Consider the following 20,773-nt stretch of genomic DNA (forward strand, 5'->3'; position numbering starts at 1 on the left):
GAGGAAGAGAGAGAGATGCTGCAGCGTGCACGAGGGAACCGAGGAAAACTACTAGACTCAAAACAGGAACTCAACCAGGACTAAACCAGAACTAAACTAGGACTAAACCAGGATAAAAACATATCACAACCAGGACTAGATCAGGACACAGAGTGGACCCTGAACTAAATATTTCAGAATTTTAAAGCTGAATGTTTTTTTTCGTGGTTTTCCAAAAGTTCAGGAATCTCTGAGTCACAGTCTGGTCTCCAACGGAAACTGTGTTTAATAAATCCTCCACCAAAGACCAAAACTAGATAAAGACCAGACAAAAGAGCAGGACCAGACCAGAGAGTGAGACAAGAGACCAGAGACCAGTAACTAAAGACCAGTGACCAGAGACCAGACCTGAGACAAGAGACCAGAGACCAGAGACCAGAGACCAGAGGCCAGAGACCAAAGACCAGTGACCAGAGATCAGACCAGAGACCAGACCAGAGACCAGAGACCAGAGACCAGACCAGAGACCAGAGACAAGGGACCAGAGACCAAAGACCAGTGACCAGAGACCAGACCAGACCTGAGACAAGAGTCATTGTGTCCTGCATGAATGAAATCTATCTGCTCCTGCCTGTCCCTGTCTGCTCCTGCCTGTCCCTGTCTGCTCCTGCCTGTCCCTGGGCAGTTATAACCACAGAGTGTCAGACAGATGAGATAAATGTTTATCTGATTTAACAATACATACAACCCTGTGTCACAGAGTAAAGCTGTAAGTACTGTGGTTATGATCAGTGCACCACATCCACATTAAAAACAGCAGCTAAAGGGCCTTCAGTGTATTATAGTATTTGTACCATAAGTGGCTGTAACTTGTTATTTATAGTGCAGAATATGGACAGACTGATACATAAAAAGTGTGTGAGTGACTCAGGTGAATTGTACCAGTAAAGATTCACAAAAGTGCCATGGACCAATCAGAGCGCAGTGGTAAGAGCAGGTACGGTGGCCCATGAGGATCCAGAGTTTGGCATGACATCATCTCCAGACACACGTGCACTGTTTCTCGTGCACGCTCCTGTCTGTGCACCTCTCCACCTCCCTCTCTCTCCCTCCCTCGCTCTGTCTGTGAGGAAGAATAGCCACACTTTTGTTTATTTATCCTGACAGAAGACACTGAACTTTGTGCCAGTTTTTGTTTCATGTGGATAGGCTCAGTAGAGAGATATTAACCATAAACCAGGTCAACACATCTGCAATCTGACAGTTACACAGCACATTCCACCTGAGAATTCTGACTTAGGACCAAACCAGGACTAAACCAGAACTGAACCAGGACTAAACCAGGAGTAAATCAGAGCTAAACCAGGACTAAACCAGAACTAAAGCTGGACTAAACCAGCACTAAACCAGGACTAAACCAGAACTGAACCAGGACTAAAGCAGGAGTAAATCAGAGCTAAACCAGGACTAAACCAGAACTAAAGCTGGACTAAACCAGCACTAAACCAGGACTAAACCAGAACTGAACCAGGACTAAACCAGGAGTAAATCAGAGCTAAACCAGGACTAAACCAGAACTAAAGCTGGACTAAACCAGAACTAAAGCTGGACAAAACCAGCACTAAACCAGGACTAAACCAGAACTGAACCAGGACTAAACCAGGAGTAAATCAGAGCTAAACCAGGACTAAACCAGAACTAAAGCTTGACTAAACCAGGACTAAACCAGCACTAAACCAGGACTAAACCAGAACTAAAGCTGGACAATAACCAGCACTAAACCAGAACTAAACCAGGAGTAGTAATTACAGAGATATGAACCATAAAGCAGGACACACATGAGTGTCCGGTCAGACAGAGGAGCGGTCACTGCAGCGTCACGCCATTTCAGACTCATGAAATATTCAACAGCCTTCATCAGCATAAACTCTATACCTCCTCCTCTGTTCCTCTGACCCTCTCCTCTGCTCCTCTGACCCACTACCCCTCTCCACCTCTCTTCTGCACCGCCTAACCCTCTCGTCGGCTCGTCTGACCCTTTCCTCTGGTCATGCTGGTGACATCACAGCGTATTAAAATAAATCACAGTTATTCTGTAATAAATTAACATAAATTATAAAAATAAAGACACTGACCTTTGACCTCAGAGGAGAACTGAGCCGAGTGTCGAGTCTGAAAGAGCTTCAGCTCCGAGTCCAAGTCCAAGACTGTGCCCCAAGATCTCAGACCTGAGAAAGACCGAGAGAGAGAGAGACAGAGAGAGAGAGAGAGACAAAGAGACAGAGAGCCCAAGAGAGACAGAGAGAGAGACCAACAGAGAGAAAGAGAGAGAGACAGAGAGAGAGAGGCAGAGCGACACACAGAGAGAGACCAAGAGAGACAGAGATAGAGACCGAGAGAGACCAAGAGAGACAGAGATAGAGACCGAGAGAGACCAAGAGAGACAGAGATAGAGACCGCGAGAGACCAAGAGAGACAGAGATAGAGACCGAGAGAGACCAAGAGAGACAGACAGACAGACAGAGAGACGAAGAGAGGCAGAGACAAAGACAGAGACCAAGGGAGACAGAGAGATAGAGACAGAGAGCGAGAGAGACAGAGCAAGAGAGAGAGAGAGAGATAGAGAGAGCCCAAGAGAGACAGAGATAGGAGACCAACAGAGAGAAAGAGAGAGAGAAAGAGAGAGAGAGGCAGAGTGACACACAGAGAGAGACCAAGAGAGACAGAGATAGAGAGAGAGACCGAGAGAGACCAAGAGAGAGAGAGAGAGAGACAGACAGACAGACAGACAGAGAGACGAAGAGAGGCAGAGACAAAGACAGAGAGACCAAGGGAGACAGAGAGATAGAAACAGAGAGCGAGAGAGACAGAGAGCAAGAGAGAGAGAGACAGAGACAGAGAGAGACAAAGAGAGACAGAGAGAAAGAGAGAGAGGGAGACAGAGAGAGAAACAGAGGGAGAGAGAGAGAGACAGAGAAAGAGAGACCAGGAGAGACCAGTAGAGACAGACAGATGGAGAGAGAGAGAGAGAGAGACAGGTCACTTAGAACAAAAACAATGCATTAGTCTAATATAGCGCATTATTATCGCAGTCATATTTCTATAGCTATTTTCTATCTTCAAAGCACTTAAAACATCAAAGAATCATCAAAGAACCACTTACGCCCTCACACACACACTCACATTCACACACCAGTGTTCATAGACACAGGGCGTGAGAGGGGTGAAGTGTCTTGCACAAGGACACAACAACAGTATTCGTCTGTGGGAGCAGGATTCGCACCGCCGTACCAGTGATGTTTATGTCGAGAGTAGGCTTCGAACCACCAACCTTTGGAGAGGACAAGCATTCTACCAACTGAGCTACTACCATCCCTCTCGTGTTCTTCAGTCACTCGGTGGTGGTCAGATACTGTTGTAGCCACAGCTGCCCTGGGACAGACTGACAGAAGTCAGCCCCTCCCACCCCCAACAATTACACAGATTACAAACTGTTTTATTGCTATTGTCAGTAACAAAAAAATCCCAAACAGGAACTTGCTTCGGCATTATGGTGCAACATAAAACAAAGATTAATATGAACTATGATACAGTATAAATAAGGATATGATATTAAAAGGTAAAAAATAAACTTTGATTTACACGACCAGTCAAAAGTTTGGACACACTTTTATGTTTCTTCTTTATTTCCATGATTATTTACACTGTAGATTCTCACTGAAGCATCAACTCTATGAATGACACATGTGGACTGTAGTACAAGCTTCACCATTTCAGGAGATTGAAGCGAGTTATTTCACTTTTTGTCTTTGCTACATAATTTCATATATCTTACATCATATATTTGATGTCTTCTGTGCATGTTTAAAATGTAAAAGTAGGAAAACTTACAAAAAATACACTGAAAAAGATGTGTCCAAACTTTTGACTGGTAGTGTACAAATACAAAATATACAGTATGGGCAAAACAAGTGCAAAAACAGTGTACGTGGGTTAGTGAAGGTTGAGTAAGTTTAAAGTTACAGCTGTTCTAAAGAGTGCCTTGTCTAAGGACACAACAACAGTTTGCATTGTTCGACCACCGTGACACCTGATATTTCCAGTGGTCTCCCACCCAATTACTGACCAGGACCAGCCCAGGAGGATAGTCCTGGTTTAGTACGGGTTTAGCCCTTCTTTAGTTCTGGATGAGAATTTGTAACAGTGGTTCAGACAGTAAAGCTGTTTCTAACCAGGAGTCCACAGTTCAATCCCAACTTTGGCTAGTGTTGTTGTGTCCAGGGGCAACGCACTCGCCTTGCCTGTACATGAGTGTGGTGTGAGGGAGGGGTGGGGGTGCAGAGTGGGAGCAAAAGCATGGTGCAGTTTTATTATGATCAAAGAGAAATATGAACCTCCGCCTGCACCTTTAGCTCCTGTTTAGCTTGAGTGGCTAGTCCTGGTTTAGACCTGTCTTAGTCCTGGATTAGTCCTGGTTTAGTCCAGATTTGTCCAGTTCTGCTTTAGAACTGCTTAACTGTAGACTAACAATAGGTTAGTCCCAATTTAGGCTCAGTGTAGTCCTATTTTAGCGGTGGTTTTAGCCTGATTCAGTCCTGCTCCAGTCCTGCTCTGGTCCTGGTTCAGTCCCGGTCCAGACCTGAGCTGATGCGGGTCTTGGTCCGGTCCAGGTCCTGGTCTTGCTGCAGGGGTCCGATGATGATGAGGAGTCGGTGCTGATGCTGCAGCGGAGGAGCCGTCGCCATGGTGACACTGGAGGAGGATAACTGCCTTCTGAGCATGACACAGCAGAGAGAAAGAGAGGGAGGGGAGAGGAGGGAGAAGGCAGGGAGAGAAGTAGGAACGGAAGGAAACGAGGGGAGGAGGGAGGGAGGGAGAGAAAGAGAGGGTGGGTGGAAGGGGAAAGAAAAGAGGAGGGAGAGAGGGAAAGAGAGAGGGGGGATGGGGGGCAGAGGAGGGGCGGAAAGAGAGAAAGGGTGTGTCAAATGCTCTCCCTGGGTCTCAGAGTGATAAAAATGTAGCACTGTCTCCATAGCAATTAACAATAACAAAATATTGTATCTTCTGAATCAGCAAAAGTCCTCAAAACCTACAAATAGGAGTCTGAAACTCACGAATATTTCTGTGTCAGATGCCCTCCCATTCTCCTGTATTAGTGTGTCAGATGCCCTCCCGTCCTCCCATGGTGTCTCAGGTTTACTTGGGTCCAGTTTCACACAGGGTTGAGTCAAAGTCACTGAGGTAAATTTAGATTTTGAAATTGATGCCAGTGAGTCAGACAAAACCCACTCACTAGACGGTGACTGGTTCAGTACATACGTTACTATAGGATTTGATTCAGAGCTCTTTAAGTCCTGGCTTATTTCTGCAGAAACTCTCACATTTGTAAACTCACTGGTTTTGTTATGATCTGTGGAGGATTCCGTCATTCACGGTCTGGTCTTTGTCCGGTCCTGGTCCAGTTCTGATTCAGTCCTGGTCCAGTCCTGGTTTAGTTCTGGTCCAGTCTGTACCAGTCTCGGTCTTTGATACTGAGCCCTTTGTCAGGGACAAAGAATCCTTCAGATGATTGTTCCACAAACTCTGGAATAAAAAACAAACCCAAACCAAAGTGCAACACAACTATGTAAATTTAAACAATTCCAAAATGTGTGTCTTTGCTCAAAACATTTAAATGAAGAAAGGCAAAGTACATCATATTCTTTGGTGAATTTTTAGTGAATTGTCAGCTTTAAAAAGAATTACTGATCAAGACTTTGATACAGTTATTATACAAACATATCTCGATCTCAGTTTAAAATTTGTCTCTGCAAAGGTCTGTCAAACTTATTAACAGACTTTTGTTTTAAATGTATACGTGCACTCTACGACGTCTGTCTTTGTGAAAATGCTGTCCTCTGGCTCCCTCTAGCGGACACAGCCAGACTCACAGTTCTGTCTAAACGACTTTCAAACCAAACATTTTCACGGTTCATCACTGTTCTGGATCTGCTTTAATCCTGGTTAAGATCTGGTAGAGACCTGGGTAACTCCTGGTTTAGTCTTGATTTGGTCCTGTTTTAGCTCTGGTTCAGTCCTAGTTTTGCCCTTATTTAGTCCTGGTTCAGTCCCGGTTTAGTCCCGGCTTAGCTCTGGTTCAGTCCTGGTTCAGTCCCGGGTTAGCTCCGGGTTATCCCCAGGTTATCCCCAGGTTATCCCCGGGTTAGCCCCGGGTTAGCCCCGGGTTAGCCTTGGCTCAGCCCCAGACCTGCTGTAGTGAGATAGTGGATTATTAGTTCAATTACAAATAAAAACTCAAGAGTCAGTTTCATGTGAAAATACTCTATTATATTATTATTTTATGAGTGGCTGCACAGTTTTATACCGTTTTTTTTATCATTTCTGATAAAACATTTACAGATTTGACACATTTCTGTAGAACTAAGACACAGGAAGTGGGACCTGTTCAGTGACTTTCAAAGTAAAAGTGGAAAAATAAAAAATTTAATCTAAATTAGCTGCAGAATTAAGACAAACTTAAGTCTAAAATAGATTAATATAAGAAAAACACATTAGGTTCAGGTTTGTCATCTCAGCTGCTGTGTATTTCATTTCATAAATATTTCCATAGCTCAACTGTGATATAACCTCTATGATTTTTTGATTTTAAAGAGGATTATTTATAAATCAGATTAACTGGATTTTACAGATAAAAGCCATGAAATAAAGAGTAAAGGCTGCCTGGGCTCCACAACACATACTTGTCCAAGCGTGAAAATGTGAGTCTGGTCACCAGTGAATCTCCCCGAGGTCTGATGGGTGTGATTGACCGTTAGATTAACCACTCAGGGACACGCATGGTGCGTCTATATCAAAACAAATATGGCTGCTTAGGAGGAAATAAGAACTATCACAGCGGACATGGACATGGACAAAACATGGAGGATTTCTGCAGAATCAATGGTTGTTAATCTGAGGGGAGAAAAATTTAATTTTGTTTGTAAAAGATGACCAATGAGCGCCTTTGTTTCAGATGCCTCACTGAAAAAAAAATCTAATTGGACGATCAAGTTTGTTTGGCCACAAGGTGTGACAGAGGGAGTGGGGACCAGACTGTATAAAAAATGCAAACATATATCAAATTTTCTCTTGCCAGGCAAGAGAAAATTTGTTCCGTTAAAACCTAAACATGTCCAACACATGTACCACAGAGGAGGCGGAGTCTAAAGCTTTAGGGCTGAAACTTCACTTTAGCACAGCTTGCTCAAATAAGATTATTATTATTATTATTATTGTTATTATTATTAACTAATAAAAAACTACATGCAGGCGGTTTTATAGTTTAGAGCAGAGCCACAGGGTTTCAGCTCAAAAGTAAAAAAAAATCTAACGTTTCACAGATAAGCACCGGCCATGTGTAAAGGAGGAGCAAAGGAGGAGCAGAGAAGGAGCCATGTGCAGAGGAGGTCCAGAAGAGGAGCAGAGGAAGATCAGAGGAGGAGCAGAGGAAGCGTAGAGAAGTGGAGAGAGGCTCACACTGTAACAGTTGGATATAATACTTGTTCTACAATTGGACTTTGGCACCACACATACATTTGAACTTAGAGCTGATATAGGTTTTGTTTAGTTGTTTTTCTACCTGATGCTCTCTCAATACATACTCATACTCACACACACACATACACACACTCTTCACAGATGCTCCACTGTTCAGTTTCGACAGGAAAGATCTCTCCACAGTCACCCTCAGATGTCATTCTGTATCTACACACTCTGGCCCTTCTGTGCTCTCAGTGTGTTCTGTATCGTCGTTTGGAGTATGCGCCGTAGCATCGCTATTCTGAGCATGCTCAGTAAACTCTGTAATCTCAGCCACATCGCTCCATACGCTCTCGTGCGTGTCAAAGAACTCGTCAGCGCCCTCTGGAGACTGAGGCGTCTGAGAGCTGGAGCCAGCCTCACTGCTGCTCTCCCTCAGCTCCAACAGCACTGGCAAAGACCCAGGCAAAGAGAAGGGCTCCACCCGGGGCAGGGAGAGGTCAGAGAGGGCAGATGGGGGCACAGACAGGTCAGAGAGGAGGCACAGGGGAGGCCGAGGTCCCTCTGATGTCAGATGTCCCTCTGATGCCTGGGGGACTTCTGCTGCTGCCTAAAGGAAGCACAGGGACCAGTCAGAAACAGAAATATGCCAACAATGCAACAGCCCTTTAAATACAGTTTACATCAGAGGACATGAACCCTCTGTGTTTATACAATAGATTGTATGTATAAATGGTCCACATAGGAAGTGAGCATGGGTGCGCTTCCAGCTCCATTGACTCTCACTTTACATTGACAAACTGTCGCCTCTCTCTCCATAATTGCTGCTGTCAGGCTTTTCATTTTCATCTTAAAATGGTATTTTTATTTCACTATTTTGTCCATAAATCAAGATATGAACATTAATAAAAGACAAATCAGGCGCCTTCTTTCCAAGAGGTTGCTCCTGTTAGTGTTAGCAGCAGGGTTGAGTGACAGCATTGCTAAATGCCTGCCTGCTAAACCAGTGGTCTGGGAAGGGGGGGCGTTACCTTCCACAGTTTCACTCCAGATTGACTCTTTTGTTGGTATGATACTTGCGATCGGAATTTCAAATATGGAACTCAGCACCAAATTCACCGCTATAACTGCTAGCCTTAATGAGCTTCATTTGACTGGAACCAAACACTGTGGGTGACGCCACACTCAGTCACTTCTTTATACAGTCTGTAATTTATACTGAAATGAATCTGAAAGATGTGACAATGTGTTGTATTGTTTTGTCACTGCTTGTATTGTTACACTGGTTGTGAATGGTTTTGTATATTTACTCTGACCGACAACTACCAACTGAATTTCCCTTTGGGAAGCTCATAAATCCTGTTATTGGATTCTGATACAGCATACATCTGACTCTGACACACACAGATATGGATGGGAGGGCATCTGACAGAGATAATGATGGGAGGGCATCTGACGCATATGGATAATGACGAGGGCATCTTACTCACCTCAGATTCCTGTTTCCTGTTGTCTTCTTCTTGGGGTGAGTTTGTTGGTGTCAGAGGCACCTCCCCTGAAGCTGCAGTGCATTGTGGGTCATTAGCTGTCGGGTTAGCGTTAGCTGTGTGTGCCTCTTCACTGCTCTGAGGAGTTAGCTTCTCGCTAAAGCTAAACCGAGGTGAGGAATCAGCGTTGGGGGAGGAGGGGCCAGCGCTAGACACGGTGCTGGATGGACCGCTGCTGTCTGAGGAGAGGAAAGAGAAGAAAGAGAGGAGACAGAAGAGGGAAGATGAAAGAAAGGAGGAGAAAGAGGAGATTTGGCACTATTTTTCAAACTGAGCATGCCAAGAGCAACATTACGTTAGGTACCCTTTAATAATCCCTCCTAAGGTTTAAGTGCCAGAGCAGTGAGCTGCTGCTGTACACTCCAGCCAGAGCCTTCTTAAACATTTATACTGAACGTTTTAGTCCTGGTTTAGTCCTTGTTCAGTCCTGGTTCAGTCCTGGCTCAGTCATGGGGTCTCATTTATACAAGTATAAAAACAAAAATGTTATGCACAGAACCCTCCATTTAAAGTTTGTGATTTATAACTGTGCGTCTGGTCTTAGAGAGATGAGACAGAAGACAGTCTGACCTCAGAGATGAAATGTGAGCACGAGGAAGTTTGTGTTTGGTTTGTGCATACATTTATAGTAAGAATTTCATATCATATTTTACAAATGAGACCCCTGGTCCAGTTCTGCCTCACTCCTGGTCCAGTCCTGCTTCACTCCTGGCCGAGTCCTGCTTCAGTCCTGGTTTAGTACTGGTCTAGTCCCGGTCTAGTCCAGGTATAGTCACAGTTTAGTGTTGTCCTAGTTTAGTCCTGGTCTAATCTCGGTCTCTACTCACCCCAGGGCAGTCATTCTGTTCTAGTTTAGTCCTGGTTCAGTCCTGGTCTAGTCCCGGTCAGTACTCACACTAGGACAGTTGGTCTGTTCGGGTTTTGTCCAGGTTTAGTACTCACACCAGGGCGGTCGGTCTGTTCTGGACCTCAGGGCTGAGGGCAGGACTCTCTGGGGGAGGTAGGACTCCACTGAAGGCTGCTGTGCTGAGAACATGGCCGACAAAGCTGCCCCAGGACACAACAAGAGGAAATGTAAGTAGATGTGTATAGGGCTGGATGACACTGATACTTTGCATCTGATGTCATCAACATTTCTTGTGGCTGTGAAGCACTACTGTGTCTGAACCTCTGTTACTCAAATTAGATTTTAATCTGAGCTTTACTTTAACACAATCTGAACATAAAGAGCTAAACTGGTTGGACAGGTGAGCTCTCCCACACATAAAATTACGGTCACTTTTTGTTGAAAATCAAACTCCATGAACCATGAACACTCGTATCGATTACAGGCTCCTGAAAATGTGTTGTTTACAACCATTTAGATTTCTTGAGTTTTCAGACTATCTTGAAACCTTTTTGGCTGCATTTGCTAATGTGTGCATTGTGTCACCATGGTAACTGCCGAACATTCCACCAGATAGATGTAGAACACCCCCAACGTGATGTCACTGCAAATTATAAATAGTGATAAACAGCTGCTCCAGGACACAAAATGAACAGCAAGAGTAAAAAGTACATGCATACAAATGCACACAACCCGGCAATGTTTTATTTTCTTTATATTCTTTTTGCATTTTATATATATATATATTATATATATATTTATATATATAGAGAATATATCAAATTTAAGATGTGTGATATATGAACTTATGTAGCAAAGAAAAAAGTGAAATGACTCAACTAAATATTTTATACATTATATTTTAAATCCTCAGAGTATCCACCCTTTGCTTGGTGGACAGCACAGCAAACCCTTGGTGTTCTGTCGATGAGCTTCATGAAATCTCTTGAAATGGTTTTCACTTCATAGCTCTGCCATCTCAGTGTCAAGAAAAAGTGCAAAACAGTGCTCAAAGCAAAGAGTAAAGGATATTAACCACTTAACGTTCCGACGGCCCGCCCGCTTCGCCTAAATGTTACAACTTTACAGCAATGCACGTGTATTTCTGCGTCACCTGCACAAATAATCTACACATCAAATGAAAGCTACAGCATTCATCTTTCTGAATATGTAAACCATTTACACCTGTAATCACCACAGTGCTGAAAGGAAAGCCGTTTTTTACAGAGAAGTCAGAAATGTGGATTTGGACTTCACTTACCTTTAAGCGCTCTTGTTCTGTCAAACATCAACATATTCACACAAAGTTGGCCTCATTCGTTCCGTAAAGGTCCAGAGAATATTATCCAGTCAAGAAATTATGTCCACAAAGGAAGTTAGATCCTCCATGTCCAATCTGCTGCAGGAAAGTGAAATCTGCTCTGTCACTTTTTTGCATCTTTTGTCGATTTCAAGCATAATAAACTTCTGACAGAGCCAACTTTGTTCCTCAGTGCAAAACAAACTTGTTAGCTTGTGATTGACACCAAAGTTGGCCAATAAGGTGGGGGCTGTGGGTTACTGGAGCCCCGGACAGTGAATGAGTGCTACAGATGACTGAAAGAGTTGTTGTTGTTGTGGTTATTTCCGGCAGACTGGGCACGGTTAGTGCATTGCTGCCCTCCACTGGTCAGGAGATTTCATGTAGATTTATACTACGTGGCGAATGGTCGCCTAAAGGAAAAGGACGTTACAACTGCTCCCTAAATTCTGTAATAAACCCCAGTTCGTATTAGAAATCGAGTCACCAACCGAGCCCTCTCCTTGGGGTAAGCTCCATGTCCTAATATCGTCCTCAAAGAAAAGTTATTAAGTCCTATCTTAGATAACCCACTGAACATATCACTTCTCTGAGCACTATATACTGGACAGTGCAGCATAACATGCACCACAGTCTCGGAGACTCCACACCACTCACAACAACCATCATCATGTTTCCCAATGAGGAATAGCCCACTAGCCAACCCACAGTGGCCTAATCGGAGGCATGTCAGTTTAGTGTCATCCCGGCGTGAGAGAACGGGCCTAGAAGGGTCATTAACTGTTGAAACTATGCTGTGCATCTGTCTCCCTTTTGTTTCATCATCCCACTTTTGTTGCCACTGCTTTTTAATACTGGCCTGTATAATAGAACGACACTCCATCCTACCAAGAGGTACTCTGAGGTGTATTTCTGACTTCCTTAGACTAGCCTTAGCAAGACTGTCTGCAACATCGTTTCCCTCAAGACCAGCATGAGCTGGGACCCATAAAAACCCCACATCAAAACCAGCTAACTCAAGTTTATACACCATTATTAGAGTCTCATTCACCACGTCAGGACATCCCTTACTTCCTTCTCCCCCTTCCAAGGCCATCAACGCTGACAGTGAATCAGTGCAAATTACTGAACTCTTAACTCCTACTTCCTCCACCCACCACAGTGCCCACAGAATTGCAATCAGTTCAGCAGAGAAAATAGAAATATCATCTGGGAGCCGGTGACTTTGTTGGATACGGGACTGGGGAACCCAGAAGCCAAACCCCACTTTATTATGTTCAGGGTCTCTAGACCCATCGGTGTATATTTGGGTGAGAGATAATCTCTCACATAGGGTGCCAGATTTCCCTTGCAACCACTTTTGGCTAGCTTCTTTATTGACAGATCAATAATAGGCTCATGCCACAGCCACAGTGGAATCACAGGCCACTGCACCGGAGCCACAATTTCACTGCTTTCAACTCCAAGTTCCCTAAAACCTCTCTCTACCCATTGTAAAAAGCTATATCTATTAATTCTGTTTGCACTCTGACTAAACTCCCAGCTTTCTTCTAGCACTCGGGTGGACAGCAGTGATTTTTCAGCCCCTTTTAATTTCACAAAATAATTTCAAGCCAATTTTTTACATCGCAGGGTCAAAGGTATTTCACCTGCCTCCACCAACAGTGCAGAAATTGATGTCATTCTCATGACCCCTGACTGAAAGAGTACGCCCCACTCTCCCCCTTGTAGAATCAAGCAGTTACATCACACACATTTAGTGATGTTTTCCCCTTAAAGCCCATGAACAGCGGAACATGCATGACATGCAGTGGTTTACTGTAAACAGACGGAGTTTGCTGTGCGCGTAAAAGGAGGAGCCTGGATGCAAAGATCCGCGCGTAAAATTAAGTGCGCGTAATTGCGTAATTCTACGCAGCAGTTTTGCATTTAAACATGACGAAACGGACAAAACAAAGGAAGTACGTGACCGAGGACACTGGATGTTTGTACAAGTTAAACTAGAGGCATCTCGGACCCAGAACGGTTCGTGGAACTGAGTGACTCAGGAGTAGAGGACCTTATGTTTTGATGGACTGGATGCTGTTCCTGATCAGTAAGCGTGGTTTATTCTGCTATTGACTTAATTGTAGGTCAAATGTGTATTATGTGTTATTAGCATTAGCTAATACCAATCTGCGTCGAACGCTATGGGTCATACTCCCTTAGTCCACTTCTTTATACAGTCTATAGCCGTGTCCCAATTCAACCGCTGCACCCTGCGAAGGGCCCGGCTGATGAAGGATGCTCCTCCGTGTAGCCTGCGTGGACTGCAAAGGTCCTGCCAAAATGAGACAGGCCTATGCCACAGAGCTTACGTCAACCACTGTCTGTGCGCTTATGTTACGTCGCTTATGTTACGTGTTGCCAAAGTGTTGCGTTCGTACCTCTCCATGTGCTGCTGAAAGTCTGACTTTCTTCACCTCTGTCTGTTTGTGTTAGCATGTTAAGGTGTTGGTTGCATTTTTGTTAGCATGTTAGCTATGTGTTGTTAGCATGCTGTTAACATGTTAGTTGTGTGTTAATGTGTTGAATGCATGTTAGCATGTTGTTAGCATGTTGATAGTGTGTTAGTTGTGGCTTAGCATGTTGGCTGCATGTTAATGAGGGTGTTCCACGTTATTAGCATGCTGTTAACATATGACTTTGGCATGCTGGTTGCATGTTGTTAACGTGTTAGTTGTGTGTTAATGTGTTGACTGCATGTTGGAAGAGTGTTGGTTGTCGTGGCATGTTGGTTGCATGTTATTAGCATGTTAGTTGCATGTTGTTAATGTGATGGTTCTGTGTTAGCGTGTTGGTTGCATGTTGTAAATGAGTTGGTTCCGTGTTATTAATATGTTAATGTATCGTTAGCATGTTGATTGCGTGTTGTTGTTTACATATTGTGCATGTTATGTGCATGTTATGCGTGTTCATACCTCTCCCTGCGCGGCTGTGAGCGTCTCCGGCGTTCTCACAAACTAAACTCAGAAACTCTGTGACTTTCTTCAGGGACAGAGAGTTGTGCAGCGTCTCCAGAGGGTAGATAGAGGGCACCATGGAGCAGCCCTCAAAACCTGAAACAAAAAAAACATAAAAAGAATTTTAATTAAAACTCAAATTTATACTGAAATGAGACCAAACACATGCTCCAGATGAGGGCTAGACTAGAAACAGACCTGAACCAGACCAGGACCAGACTTGAACCAGATCAGGAACCTAACTGGACTAAAGACCCTCATCAGAACCAAAGACATATGTAATATTATCATGCATTTTTTCGTGCCATGTAATGCTGCATTCAGACCATGGTGCCAGGGCACCAGGGTTTCAAACACCAGAGTTGAAAAATTTGAACTTTTACGAAGCACGTTGTTTCAGTCGTCTGGAATCAAATTCAAAGACTAGTCCTGGCTTAGTCTTAGTTCAGTCCTGGTTCTGTTCTAGTCCTCCTGGGAGCATACAGATTAACTCACCTGTTTGTTCTGTGTCAAAGTGAATGAGACAAAAACAAACCACAAACTTAAAGAACAGACCCGAGAAACACCAAATTAAAAGTATATTTACATCAACTAATTCCACAAATTAACTAATAAATTAAACCAATAAACAAATACATAGTTTTAAATTTGTGAATATTAAGGACCTCAAAGTGAAGTGTGATGTCATTCAAGGTTTTAGCTCGGACAATGTTATTATTTTCTTTCCTTATAAATGAAAACTGTAAAAAGCTGCGGTTTAGTTCAGAGGAAAAACTAAACGCTGCGACTGAAGAGGCACAAATCAGGCCAAACTTTCATTTACACAAGTCTGCAAACACCATGCTCTAGGAACAAACAAAAAACAGACCAAAGCAGACCAAACCAGGCTCTTCAAGACCAGAGTGAAGACCAGGATCTGTGATACTCGGGACTAAACCACGACTAGATTGAAACATGACTGAAACAGGACTAAACCAGGACCAAACCAGGCCTAAAACAGGTCTAAACCAGGTTTAAACCAGGACTAGACTGAAACAGGACTAAAACAAGACTAAACTAGGTCTAAACCGGGTCTAAACCGGGTCTAAACCAGGACTAGACCAGGACCATGCAACCGTGTTAGAGACAGCATGAAACAAGACCTTCTCATAACAGGCTAAATCAAACTGAAAAACAAAGGCGTATTTTCACCCAAATCAAAATGCACAAAACTGAAGATTCGCCAATGAACTTTTGATTGAGATTTGCTTCATTTTTTTTTTTTTATAAAAAAGCTAAAAGTGTAATTTCATCTGAAAGTAATCTTTTTAAACCCCCAAAAAAAACAGGCATCATGCACAGCCACATGAACAGCCAATCAGACAGCAACACGAGCCAGGGCAGCCAATCAGAGAGCCGCAGGAGCCAGGGCAGCCAATCACAGACCAGAAGGTAACTTAGTGGTACAGCAGTCAGCTTATAACTAGGTGGTTGCTAGTTCTATTCCCACTCGTGCTGTTCTGCCTTTGTTATGTGTGAATATGGGGAGTGTTGGTGGTGAGAGGGGCCAAAGGTGCAGATTGCCCCAGAGAGGCTGTGGCTACAGACATACAGCCTCTAAAAGTGTTTTTAGGATTAGGCAGAATCAGTGAGCATTCAAAAAATCAGAAAACAGCAATCCTCAAACAGCCAATCAAACATCAGCTGGAGTCAGGGCAACCAATAACAAAGCAGCGAATGACGCAATCCAAAACGAGCTGTCCAATCACAGCCCGCTATCAGGTGCGGGTTAGAGCGGGGGCGGGGCTGACCGTATCGGAGGAATTCGATTGGGTCTCGTCCGGAGATGAGGCAGTTCCTGAAGAGACGTAGGTGATAGGAGCACAGGTGTAGATGGTGAGCCAGGGCTGCGTCGACCGACAGGTGTCTGCAGGGGGTGCTGCGAGCCGGCGGAGGGGGGGAGGGGCCTGGGTGGGCAGGGGAGGGGCCAAAACAGAGGGAGGAAGGGCTTAACGGGCCGGGGGCTGGGCTAAAGCTGGGGCCGCTCGAAAAACGCTTCAACAACTGAGAGATACGCTGCTCCTCTGAAGAAGGGGGGAGGGAGAGAGAAGAAAAAGTGTAGGGGAGAGGGGAAGAAAGGGGGGGACAAGGGGAGAAGAAGAAGGGGGAGGAGAAAAGAAACAGAAAAATAGAAGGGGAAGAGAAGGAGAGAGAGAGATACAAAGAGAGAAGGGAGGAGAATGGGAGAGGGGGGAGATAGATGAGAGGAGAAAGAGAGGAGAGGAGGACCAGTGAGGAAAAACGAGGGAGAAAAAAAGAAGAGGGGAGGGGAAGAGAGTGGGGGGTAGAGGAGGAAAAGAGAGAGAGAGCGAGAAGAGGAAGGGAGGAGGAAAAGGGGAGGGGGGGAAGAGCCCAGCAAAAGCCCAACAAGGGGAGAGAAAGAAGAGAGGAGAAAGGGAGGGGAGTGAGAGAGACAGGAGAGAGGTGGAGAGAGCAATGGAGAGATACAGCAAAAGGGAAAGAGTGACAAGTAAGAGAGTGAGGGGAAAGAAAATCTGAATGTATTGTCATGTTTCGCTCTGAGAGTGAGGATAGGGCTATAAGTTCAGTGTATTTGATACATTCATGTTAGTCTTCCAGATTCTGCATGCCCCCCTTTGTTTTGTGTTTTACAAAATGTTATGAAGGAAATCAGGCGACATGCAGCAGCCAAACAGACTAAGAACTGCAAAAGAATATTACAAACTATTCAGAGAAGTTTAGATAAGTATTGCCGCTGTCATACAAGGCGGTCTCATCATTTACAGTGAGCGGTCACAATTAGAATATCACAAATTTAGGCTTATCTAAGTCTGTCACAATAACAATGAAACTAGTTTATGCCACTGAAACAAAAACCCTATAGCAGAATTATCCCCAAAAAAGTAGCCTAAGTAAACAATATTTTTAATGAACATGAGCTGCAAAAATGAAACATTTTGTCATAGAAGTTATTTATTCAACCCTCTACAGCACATGTGTCAAACTCAAGGCCCAGGGGCCAAATGTGGCCCTCCACATCATTTTATGTGGCCCTTGACATGGTAAATTAAAAGATATGATGGTCTTAAAATGTCATTTTATCAGGAGATACAGTTACACAACCATATTTTTACATCTAGCCAAATGCATACACAATATGTGTAACTTGAATAAGTAATAAATACAGAAACAGTTCATTAACAAATTAAAAAGTAGTTAGATTTATTTTACATCTGGCCCTTTGAGGGCAGCTATTTTGCTCACGTGGCCCTCGGTGAAAATGTGTTTGACACCCCTGCTCTATAGCTCAAATCTAATCGTAAAACAGAAACAAAACAGAAAGTTCTCCACTAGTACAAAGAAAAAGTCCCCACGATAAATGTATTAACATGACAGGTCTAGGCTTAGCAATTTAGTGAAGAGTCTTATTCTGTGCGAAAGCTGCTAAACCTGTAGTTCATACCTCTACAAACATGTTCTGAAATATCCCTGTGTGTCAGATGCCCTGCCTGTGTGCCTGAAATGGGGAATGGATTAGTTCTTCAGTGTTAGACAGAAGCACAGCTCTGAGCTTGTGGTTACACGTCCTCATTCTGATTGGACGAAGAGCACAAACACACCATCCACTTTGTCCAGGTGAGGTCATACCTGCAGCAGAACACCAGAGGGGCGGGGCTACGGCAGACGAATCATCTTTAGTCCCTGCACCAGAGCACCAATCAGAACAGATGACGAGTCAGAGAGGAAATAACCAATCAGACCGGAGGTTCCAAAACAAAACAACCAATCAGTGACCAGTCAGCACGAAACTGACCAATGGAATAAAACCTTTGTAACCAGGGGGTGGAGCTTCATGTCAATGCACCTCCAATGAAGCAATCACAAGAAACCGTAATCACAGCAGCATCAAATGGCCCAATCACAGAGCAGTATTAAAGAGACCAATCACAGAGCACCTCACATGTTCTTCAACTTCAGATCAAACATGTTTCTGAATGTTACTTTAGCTCTGCTTTAAGAAGTAACAACCCCTTTAGAAAACCCAAAGAGTTTATAAGATTGAATAGTACAGTGCAGTTTAGTACAGTACAGCACTGTACAGTACAGTACAGTATCATATAGTAAGGTATAAACAGGGGGTGAAGAGTGGAGAGGGCATTCAGTGCATTGTCAGGACAGTACTGAAGACGGGGACAGTGGGCACACTCACAGCAAGAAGGTCCCGGGTTCAATTGTCACATTAATTCTTCTATAGTTCCTGGGGTCCAAAGCATAGACCATATATCTAAATGGACATAGCTAATGTTTTAGCCGCTGCGTTACAAATAGGAAGTGAGCATGGGCGTAATTCTGGCTGCAATGACTCCAATTAACTTTCTATGGAAAAAAACATGGCCCCTCTAAACTGTTGCTGTCAAGCTCATCATTCTGACCTTAAAATGTTGGCTTTAACCAACTCTACATGATCCTGTGGTTTTTATTTTATAATTTTGTCCTTAAATCTAAATATGAGCATTCGTAACAGACAAAACAGGTGTCTTCTTTCCTGGCACAAACATGCTATCTCTTTGTGTAGGTCAATGTTTCTCCCTAATAAATAAACAAAAACTAAACACATACATAAAGGTGTAATGGTGATATTAATTTTGATTACCATTATATAATGCTGTTTTTGCTATTGTATATTTATATATATATATTTTTTTATCTCAGGAGGCGAGAGTTCAGAGGAAGAGCACCACTAAGTGCTACAGTGCTTAGTGGCGCTACAGCTAACGTGAACATTGTACCTCCATAGCAACAAACACATGAGCTCTAAACCCACCCTATGTTGGAAATATAATTTAAGCTCATATTCAAAATACTCTTCAGTCTCATTATTGAATATTGTGTATACAGTGTATAGTATTTACAATTTTCTTTTGTTAACAAGTCAGCAAGAGTCATATTTGTGAAGTGTTACTTTTGAAGTAAATTATATCACTGATAAAAACTTAAGACCAGTATAGGCTGTATTAATAATGAGTATGTTAATGAGCACCATGAAATACATGGTCCTGGCAGCAGTTTCTGCCTTTGTACGTCTTTCCCGGCACATGACATGAGAGACTCTAGTCGTCACTTTTTATTAGTTTTTATTTTCAAACAGGGCTTTTGGTGGTTTTCAGTTTGTAGAATGTGATGTGATACTCTCAGATAGGGGGCAAGAGCAAGATTTCCTTGATCACAATGTACTTTGTTATGAAATATACAAAAGGGGGATTCACAGATGTTGAACCTGATCATTTCTATTAGTGACTTGACCCAAGAACTCAATAATGTATGTATAACAACAAAATCTGTATTTGAACAATATTGATTTTAGCCACTTTCGTCTGTATTAAATATTATTAGCTTATAGAATGCTGTGATCTTGTGCTGTGTGCAGTACAGCTAATTAGATAAAGAAAACAACATTTCTAATCAATTAAAATAGTACAAGTTTAGATGCACATTTATAAAACCAGAACCCACCAATCAGAGCAGCACAGAGACACCCTCACAGACACCGACCAATCACACGAGCATATCTTAAACCACAGGCACATTTCAAAACATGGCAGACATTTTGTTTCCGTTCTGAATGACCAGAGGAAGGAGGGAGAAGAGAAATGAGAAAAGGAAACGAGGAGACAAGGAGGCTGCATTCGAGCGATGATGTCGGAACCCCGTGATGAGTGAATGGGTTAGAAAACGCCAAAAATGTGAAAAAAAAAACCCAGCGATAAAACAACAAAAATAATGAGAAATTAATCCAAAAGTATAAACATGTTTGGAAAGGTTCATGCAGACAGAGGAGGGATAAACTGTAGAGACGTACCATTGGTCGGATACTTTGCAAACGACACAGAAAATCGCTTTACTGCCGGCATAGACAACAACTCTGCAAAAAACACAGGTCTGGAGTTACCAACCAATCAGCTGCGGCGCTCGGGTCAGGTGACTGGTCAGGTGGGCATGGATGGAGTGGCCTACTTCCTGGTTCTATTTTAAATGAGGTCGTAAGGTCATGGACAGTCCTTGATTTGGTTTGCCACGAGATAAAAATAAAAAATAAAAAAATTACCCAAAATGAAATAAAATGATAAAAAAAAGGCTGTGTGAAGACACTGGGGGCGCCACACGACACGACCGACTCATGCAGTGAAGAAAGATAAAACTGAACATACAGTGATGTTAGAGGACATGTGAGGATGGTCCCAACATGCTCCCACGCAAACATGGCGGTCTCTCATACAAACATGGCAGCTGTCATTGCCCTATTTGTCCCTTTTTAATGTAATGCGTTTAACTGTTTAAAACATGTTTATCCCGTGTTTGTGGCTGCTGTCACAAGTGTCTCATCTTAAATATATTCATATCAAAGCGTGCCTCTTTCACAGAGTTCATTCTTTGAAACAGAAACAAAAACAACGGGATTTGAGTAGAATCCTCAAAGTTCTCAGTTTTACTGAACCTTTATTGTTTAAAAAATGAATTTTCACAGACTTAAGTATTTATT

General features: G+C 43.2%; 1 protein-coding gene across 6 annotated transcripts in view; it reads right to left on the minus strand.

Moving 5' to 3' along the window:
- Window positions 1–6,290: 6,290 nt before the first annotated feature.
- ppip5k1a (diphosphoinositol pentakisphosphate kinase 1a) overlaps window positions 6,291–20,773 on the minus strand; it is a 47,678-nt gene continuing 33,195 nt past the window's right edge. For 2 of the 6 annotated variants that reach the window (XM_055231552.1, XM_055231557.1), the window contains 7 exons: window positions 20,093–20,155; window positions 17,881–17,934; window positions 16,023–16,295; window positions 14,191–14,328; window positions 9,987–10,091; window positions 8,988–9,223; window positions 6,306–8,107 (listed from right to left, as the gene is read on the minus strand). In XM_055231552.1, coding sequence (XP_055087527.1) covers window positions 7,712–8,107; window positions 8,988–9,223; window positions 9,987–10,091; window positions 14,191–14,328; window positions 16,023–16,295; window positions 17,881–17,934; window positions 20,093–20,155 — 1,265 coding nt within the window. In that variant the 3' untranslated portion in view covers window positions 6,306–7,711. Of the gene's footprint in view, window positions 8,108–8,987; window positions 9,224–9,986; window positions 10,092–14,190; window positions 14,329–16,022; window positions 16,296–17,880; window positions 17,935–20,092; window positions 20,156–20,773 lie in introns of all 6 variants that reach the window. The other 4 variants (XM_055231559.1, XM_033985289.2, XM_033985297.2 and 1 more) reach the window with 4 other exon arrangements.

This window comes from Periophthalmus magnuspinnatus, chromosome 3 (genome assembly GCF_009829125.3).
Source record: "Periophthalmus magnuspinnatus isolate fPerMag1 chromosome 3, fPerMag1.2.pri, whole genome shotgun sequence".
Taxonomy (NCBI): domain Eukaryota; kingdom Metazoa; phylum Chordata; class Actinopteri; order Gobiiformes; family Gobiidae; genus Periophthalmus; species Periophthalmus magnuspinnatus.